This window comes from Epinephelus moara, chromosome 4 (assembly GCF_006386435.1).
Source record: "Epinephelus moara isolate mb chromosome 4, YSFRI_EMoa_1.0, whole genome shotgun sequence".
NCBI classification, from domain to species: domain Eukaryota; kingdom Metazoa; phylum Chordata; class Actinopteri; order Perciformes; family Serranidae; genus Epinephelus; species Epinephelus moara.
In genome coordinates this window covers 41,841,088-41,849,872 of record NC_065509.1, presented here as the reverse complement: position 1 = coordinate 41,849,872, position 8,785 = coordinate 41,841,088, and the positions used below count along the sequence as shown (strand labels likewise).

Sequence of the window (8,785 nt, the reverse complement as noted above, 5' to 3'; positions counted from 1 at the left end):
AAATATGGAGCGTGGATTGGTAGCTGGAGAGGTGCCAGTTCACCTCCTGGGCACTGCCGAGGTGCCCTTGAGCAAGGCACTGAACTCCCCAACCGCTCGGGGCGCCTCACCAAGGGCAGCCCCCTCACTCTGACATCTCTCCACTTTGTGCATGTATAGGTCCTGTTTGTGCATGCGTGTGTCTTTCGGACCTGTGTGTAATTGACAAGCGAGAGTGAAAACATTGAATTTCTCCTCAGGGGGATTAATAAAGTCAATAAACTTAAACTTAAACAACAAACCTCCGTCCCAGAAAACACAAATCATTTAAATTTCTGTCTTTATTACAAGTCACAGATTGGATAGAAGTTTAAGATCATTTAAATAGAGTTTATCTAAAGGATACAAAAGACAAACACAAGATTATAGCAATGCATTCCAGTGCATCTTACAAAGAAAAGAAAACTCGGGATGTTTCCTGACGCTTGAAGACGCTCTGTTCACTTCAAATCTGAACTAAATGAAAACTTGTGTTCGGTCTGTTTTCCATCTGAACCCCCGAATGAATGAATGAAGTCCAGTTTTGAGTTTCTGACTCTGGGAGGTGCTGGGGGGGAAATGTTTTACTAAATCGATCCCTTAAAAGAGTAATTTTGTCCTCTTGACTCACTTTGTTTGTTCCCTTAAATTAATAATCGGTGCGTTTTCAGAGCTGAGAACACAACAATGAATTGTTGATTTGAAGGTGGCAGTATTTCTTGCTAAATTTAGTTGAAAGTGAATGTTTTTTGAGGGGAAATTCACAAAAAAAGCTGGCTTAACTGGCTACATTTGAAGCAGGTCCTTCTTGCATGTTGAATATATGAGTGCATTTATATGCACACTACTTTCCTGATTTTGAGTCTTATCCTGGTTTTTCTATAGGATATGAAATCTGGTTAATCATCTCTCTGCACACATGATCCTAACAGCAACACGAGGACGAGGACATGTGGACTCATCATTTTGAATTATTTACATAATTTCAGGGCACCAATTATTGAACCGAGGGAACAAACCAAGTGTGAAAAGGGCACAGATTAATAATCTGAGAGAGTATCAGGAGACGTGGACTGAAGCAGATGATATTAATATGACAAGACAAGACACTGTCTTTACAGAGAAATGAAAATTAAACCATCTGACGTATTTTATAATTTATAGTATTTATTACCAAAAGTGTCAATGAGAGACTGAAAATGGAAAAAAAGAAAAGATGTGGATCTCTGTTGTTGCACTGGACTGAAAAACTACAGTACAGTAAAGTTAACAGAGCACAGCAGAGGAAACGAGAGTACTGTATCGTATGTCATAGCACTGTAAAGTACATCAGAGTACTGTAAAGTACTGTAATGTACTTTAGAGTACTGCAGAGCACAGCAGAGGAAACTACAGCACTGTAAAGTACATGAGAGTACTGTCAAGTACATTTAAGTACTGTAGAGTACCTTAGAGTACTACAGAGCACAGCAGAGGAAACTAGCATACTGTAGAGTACATTAGAGTACTGTATAGTATGTTACAGCTCTCTAAAGTACAGCAGATTACTGTGAAGTACTGCAAAGTACATTAGAGTACTGTAAGGTACGTCAGAGTACTGCAGAGTATGTCACAGTATTGTAAAGTACCTTAAAGTGCTGCAGAGCACAGCAGAGGAAACTAGAGTACTGTGGGTACATTAGAGTACTGCACAGTATGTCACAATACTGTAGAGTATGTTACAACACTGTAACCTACAGTAGAGTACTGTGAAGTACTGTACAGTACAGTAGAGTACTGTAACCTACAATAGAGTACTGTGAAGTAGAGGAGAGCAGTGGACAGTAACAAGGCCTCAGTAAACTCAAAATTAAACAACTTTAAAAGACTTCGTTAAAAAAGTAAAATACCAGCTGTTGTCAGTAGTTTCAAGCCACAAAGATGAGAGAAGGTCCAAGGTTGCAGCAAAGGATTCTGGGTACTTATTGTGGCTACATTTCATCAGTCCGGGGCTCGTTTCTGTTTGAAGTAAATCTGCTGTTCGTCTTCGTTAAGGCAAATCGCTCTCAGATGGAGGGAAACGGTCTGAACCCCGACCAGCAACTACAGACACATATCAACACACTGAGAGGGCATTCATATGATAGTGTGTACATCTCTATGCATATATGCACATACATGGTTACTGTGGGGGGGTATACTGGTGGGATAGTGTTGGTAGAAAGGTCCGGACCGACCGTCTGCAGATAGAAAGAGGCCTTTGAGTCTTTGATTTTGAAGCAGCAGTTTCAGTGGACGCGGCGCGGTCGCCACCGCCTCGACAATTACCAGTGTTTTCAACATCTACCTTCCTGTATGTACACATAAATACAGATTCTTAATTACAGCATCATCTGAGAGCATCTTCTCTTTTTGCATGTCGTGTTGTGCAAACCCAGGAGACCCCTGCCTGTCTGTCTGTCTGTCTGTGTGATCTGTGTTTCAGTCTCTCATCTGTTCAGCCCTGCAGTGGCGAGGTCCGGCCAGACGGCAGCGCTGTGGCACCGCGGTGTGAATCTGGTGAGCAGGACTGGAGCAGGACGGCAGCTGACGAGCCTCCGGTCAGCTCGGCTGAACGCTCGGAGGTGTTGAGGTATCACTGAGGGGGGAGAGGGGCTTCACTCTGCTTTCTTTATGAAGATCTGAGACAGGAGAGACCACAGAAACCAGTGTGAACCAGTCAGCATTAAAACACACAGTTAAATGATCCAGTATGAAGGTTTATAAGCCCGTTAGAGTCTGACTAATACTGATTTTTAAGACCTGATAGTGAGTCAGATATTTCTGGATTTAAGTTTAATATTCAATTGTATTAAACTCTGTTAAATATTCAGTGTTTCCTTTAAAAACGCTCCGTCTGTAAACGATCAAAAAGCCTCTCTGAACCCAGACGGATGCATTCTTTAAAGGGTTAACATGGAGACACTTTCTCCTCAGCAACCCTCAAAGAGAGTTCAAAGGTCAGAGGTCAGGAGTGAAACATTCACATGCCACAGCTCTGCTCTTTGGTGTGGTGAATTAATCCTTTAACACCAGCCTCACTCTGAGGGCACTCTGCTTAGATGAAAGCAAGCTGACTAGTTTTGATTATTAGACTCTCACAGTTAATTTGGACTTCAGTGTTACATTGTTGGACTGCTGTGCCTGTGCAGAGACACCAGATGTTTCAGAGGTTTCAGTTGTTTACTAGCTGCAACTATTTTTCGAGAGTGCATTTCTAAAAATGAGCAGTGCACGTTTCTGCAAACCAAGGACAGGTTACATTTGTGCAACACTGTGGTTAACATGTGGTTGGGTTTAGGCACAGAAAACATTTGGTTATGGTTCGGAAAAGATGACGTTTGGCTTAAAATATGCGGTATAGGGGGCCACAATCCCACCTGGAAAAACAGTGACAGGTCTCTAAAAATATCACCCACAGTTGGGGGCTAAAGAGCCGCTAGAACGATGACTTGTTAAATCACAACAGGTTTTGTTGAGGGTCAAAAGAAAAATGGACCAACTTAAAGGGTACCTTCAGTATTTTCCAACCTGGACCCCATGTGCCTGTGTAAATTAATCAAAGAGGAATCTGAACAACAATTTCTGAAACTGTTCAAGTTCACATAATATTCTCCCCGGTCAAGAGACACCGTGAAGACAGCGATTAAATGGAGGTTTGATTCATTTAATTCTTCTTCTTCTTCTGGTCTACAATTATTTCAAATGTGAAAAAATACATTTGGTGTCTGAAGTCTACTCTTTTCTGTTAAAATACACTCACTGTCCACTTTATTAGGCACGGCAGAGCCACTAGAAACACAACAATGACTCGTTAAATCACAATAGGTTTTGTTGTTTGTTAGTCTGCAGCTTGGCAGGCAGCTCTGTTTACTGAAAATGACATTTATGTTGATGTTGATGTTGATACTGAACGAATCAGCAGAATGTTCAGCCAATCTTGCAATTCAGTATCACTTGTTACAACAGCATTTTTCTTTGCTGTATATAATATCTAACCAAAATCATGATTTTTCCCGAACCATAACCAAAGTGTATTTGTTTGAACCTAGGACAGGAGTCTGAGCGTGAACCCACACTGCAAATTATTTCCATTATTTATTTCAATGACCAAGTTGACAAATCGGATATTCTCTTAAATCTTACATCCCCTTACCCTTTACACCTCATCAAAGGGCCCTTAAAAGACACCGGAAAGACTGCTGAGAATTTTTCATAACCTCTGAAACATCTCCTGGGCTACAGCCTAATAGTGTTTTTTGCTTATGAAGGTTCCTAACTGAGTGAAATGACCCGTAAGAATCAAAGTGGCAGCCATGTTAGGAGCTGGTCGAATTCTCTAAATGCCAAGGAAAGGAGCTTCAATGCTTCCTTTATTATCTCCTTTAGCACAGGAAACACTACATCTTTCTTTGCCCAAGGAAAGGACATAATGCTGTCCTGGAATTCTTTGCGGCAGTACCATTTAAAATGAAGCGCCATTCAATGACAGCAATAGAGTCCACGATGAGCAGCGCTAAAATCAACCTGCGTAGTACTGGAGGGACAACCCTCCATTGTGACATTAGAAAGTGTCACATTTATCTTGCAAGTGTACTCTTCTTCAACGTTTGCTTTACTTCCTGGATTTTTCCCACATGGAAATTCTGACCAATCAAGAGCAGCTTTCTCACACAAGGCATTTGATCTGGTCCTCTTGTAAATGCTGCCGCGAGAACACGAACCAACTCTAGGCAATTATACAACTTTGGAACAACATGAGTCCCTGATTCAGACCAAAGGAGACCACTCTAGGGCTGAAAGCACCCAAAGTCTTTATGAACTCTCCTTCACATCTTTCCTTGACCTCATGAAGTTTTCCACTGAGGTCTTGGAAAAGTGTTTGGGAAAAGTCATAAGATGATTTTTTTTTTTATTATTTGACTTCAGCCACAGTCTCCTGCATCTCTTTTAAGTACCATCTTGGAAACCCCCTCAAGGATGCCTGGAATTCCATCAAACACTTAGAATCTTCCATAATGCCCAGTGATTTTTAGGGATACCTGGGTCCTCTGAAACCTCTTTCAGAACTCTTGTAACCTTCCCCCAAAATCCTTGAAATAATATTAGGCACTTCTGGAATGGCGTTCATAACAAGCCCTTGAACATGGATTTGAGGGCCTCTTCAAAATCACTAAAGCCTCTACAAGTATCCCGTGAATCCACCCAAGCAAAGGGACCCCAACACCCCATTGTAAACAACTTTCTGACATTTGATACCTCTGGCTGAACCTGTGGGACATCCCAGCACCCCCTGAAACCTACTGAAGGCACTTTAGCAACCCCCCACTGCACCCAAACACCCAGTGGGCCTTCCTCAAGAACTGAACCCTTTCACAAACCTCTCAGATCCAACCAAGGATGCAAGGAACATCATGAAAGACTGTAAAGAACCCCAACATCATCCTCATGTACTCCTACCTAAACAAGGCACATTGGAAGCTTATCAAGCACTCTTGACGCTTCTGTAACACACATAGATACCTTGTCAATGTTCCAGGAACCTCTTCAATGACCTTTAACAATATCACTGGGACCTGGGGGACTTAATGAACTTTCTCCAGGGTGCTCAGAACCTCATCCAAGACCAACTGAAGAATCCCAGAAACCTCTCTGAACCTTTGCAAACCTCCTCTAGAACCCCTGAAACCTCTTCAGTGACCTCTTGAACCTCCACTCCTGGGAAATCCTTTAAGACATTCGAATCCCCTCATGGACCCTTTGAGCCCCCTTGAGAACTCCTTGAACCCTCAATAACCTCAACAGGTACCCATGGACTCAGAAACCCATTACCCCCTCAGTGCCCTGAGAAACCTCCTCAAGGACCTTTTCTACAAGAACAGTCATTAAACTTTGAATCTCTTCATTAAAATCCATTCAGAAATGAAAAAAAGAGTTCTTGTGGGTCACAGTGAATTTAATCTGGTTCCAGTCAAGGCAGTCTCACCTCGCTGAGGATCACCCAGACCGGCGAGTCCGTCAACACTGAGAGGCGCATGGCCTCCAGGGGCCCGAAGGTGGGGTCCACCTCCCCCTCTGCGATCCCATTCTTGAACGTTCCTGGAAGAGATGGAGGTCAATAAGATCAATAAACCTGATGGACTAGAAACACTGATGTTTACTGACTTTCAGGAGTCTGTTTCCCAGAATGCTTTGTGACCATGTCTAAAAACACAGAGCCATTAGAACAGTTTATATTATTTGTGCAGTGTTGGAGATATTAGCTGTAGAGATGTCTGACTTTTCTTGAATATAATGGAACTAGATGACACGCAGCTTAAAGTTCCAAAAAATACATTTGGAAAACTCAACATCAGTGTCTCTTTCTAGAAATCATGACCTGGTTACTCAAGATAATCTACAGACCTTGTTGTGAGCAGTTTCATGTCGGAACTATTTTCTCTCTACTGAACAACACCCGCCAACCGAATGTATCTACTCCAGAACTCTGATTCTCTGCCTGAGTCCATTTTGGTCCGACCTGATCCGCCAGGTTTTGGCTGGGCCAGGCTTTAATTTCTCATATTTCCCCCAGGCTTGAATCGGGTCGGGATTTGCCAAGTTACTGGAGTTTTTTATTTTTTATTTAATTATTTATTTCTGATGAAACTGGCAGTTCTTGTGCATAAATGGCAGGAGTTTTATTGGACTGATTTTAGAGGAAAAGCGAGAGAAGCCAGGGGACTGCGACTGAGAGAGGGAAAGTGACGAACAGGGGAGAGAAAGAGCGTGCACACCAGAGAGATGGAAAACAAGAGAAAGACAGAGGAGCGGCCAGGCAACTTGGTTGGCAGATTTTGTCTCTGCTCCCCCAGCAATAAGAGAGATACGCAGAACATGCAGCCAAGATCAGTGTCATCACCATGGACCGCCATGTGCACTCAACACAATGAGGGGCGCTGCCCGCTTTGTCGAACATGTCAAGCACGAGAAGACAGACTACTGACACAAGAAAGAGAAGAAGGAGAAGGTGTGTGAGGAATCACTTGAGCCAGGGGTGTAAATATAGACAGTGCAGGCAGTGTGGATGCACTGGGGCCCCTGGGGTGGAGGGGCCCGTAGAGAGCGGGCCCTTGCAAGTGATTCAGATGAATTTTATTGCTCTATTCGTTGTCACAATTCGCAACACATGACAAAATGAAAAGACACATTTCCTCCTTGGCCTCTCTCTACTGGAGTTGCTTATCTGACTGTCCCGCCATCCTTTAACGTTGGCCTGACATGCGGCCGGTTGCTGTTATAGTTTAACGGCGCGCATCGGCGTCAGGGGGAAACGTGGTGATATGTGACGAAGTAGTACAGAGAATGTGTTGTAATGGCGTCCGCCTCAGCTAAGCTGTAACGTTAGCTAGCTCAGTGTTGCTATGTGAGCTAGCAGTAGATACTTCCTTCTGCCCAGTGTTGCGATTGGAGGGTGTAGTTCAGTAGAAAGAAAACAGTTCCCACATGAAACTGCTCACAACAAGGTCTGTGGATTATCTTGAGTAACCAGGTCATGATTTCTGGAAAGAGACATTGCGTCAACACTCTGCAACTCACACCATAACTATCTAGAGTGTTAAATACCACTACGGGTAAGAGGGAAAATGTGTATTTTGTGAGACTGTCCCTTTAAAGTCATTGTAATGATAATAACTATATATAGATAAAGTTATTAAAGTTATATTTTCAGCGCAGGACTTAATTTAACTGCAGTAAAGAATCTAAACACTTCGTCTTCGTCTACCATTGCCAATGAGACTAACTACACTTGGTTCATCATTATGATGTAATGTTCCTGAGATCGTCTGTTATTATTTGTTGATGGTTGTGATTAACTTGCAGGTATTATTAATATTCATTGTGTTTGCTCACTGTTTTCCATTTATATGGTAATTATAAATGATTCTGCATTCTAATTAGTGCAGTTCTTTTGTATTAATCACTCATCATCATCATTTGTTTTTCTCATTAACGATGCATTTTGCTGCCACTTATTTTATTAAAGCCACAGAAACAAAACTTTAAAGCGTTTCAGGGGAGTCATCTTCATTTTTCAGAGACTCCTCACTTTTCATGAACTGACTGTAATTCACACAAAAACGTATTTAACCCTGAAATGTCATTTAAAACGTCCATATCTAAAAAACAGTAAGAGTTAGTGTCCGGGTTTTTAAGGGATTTGTTCTTGGGTTATTATTTATTTATCCATTTGTTGATGGAGGTGAGTAATTAAAGGGATTTAATGCTTTTTGTGCAGATTTACAGGGTTATTAATGGTTACTGAGACCCATTAACATTTATCCAAAGTCCATTAACTGACCCCTGTGGTTCTCTGATAATTTCCTTGATGCTTTTCTTTTCTTTTTTTTTGTTATCCCGACATTCATTCATCTCCATCAGAGCCCATCTGGCCTCGCGCCGGTATTCAGTCTTACTTCGGCTCAGTGAAGGTTTCGGTGTGACTGCACCTCAACAGAGCAATAATCCCTCAGAGGATTTATTTACTGGGATTATCATGCTGGCAGCGATGCTTCCAGGTACGTGTGTTTGACTGTAATCCCAACAAAGAGCAGCGTCCGGGGCGTGTGTGTGTTATTGTTTATCACAGGGTATTATCTGTTATTATTGTGGGTATTATGGCTTTCATTCAATATCCAGAGACGTGTGCACGGCTGCCTGAGAGCTTTTCTCAGAAACAAAGATCACACAGAGACAGACAATGGAAAGA

General features: G+C 42.2%; 1 protein-coding gene across 2 annotated transcripts in view; it reads right to left on the bottom strand.

Moving 5' to 3' along the window:
- Positions 1-302: 302 nt before the first annotated feature.
- mgat4b (alpha-1,3-mannosyl-glycoprotein 4-beta-N-acetylglucosaminyltransferase B) overlaps positions 303-8,785 on the bottom strand; it is a 166,977-nt gene continuing 158,494 nt past the window's right edge. Inside the window, exons 14-16 of one of the 2 annotated variants that reach the window (XR_007569818.1) lie at positions 6,023-6,135; positions 1,802-2,678; positions 303-1,751 (exon numbers count right to left, since the gene is read on the bottom strand). Coding sequence is in view for 1 of the 2 variants with exons in the window: in XM_050042825.1 (XP_049898782.1) it covers positions 2,655-2,678; positions 6,023-6,135 (137 nt within the window). In the remaining variant the exon portion in view is untranslated. Of the gene's footprint in view, positions 2,679-6,022; positions 6,136-8,785 lie in introns of both variants that reach the window. The other variant, XM_050042825.1, reaches the window with a different exon arrangement.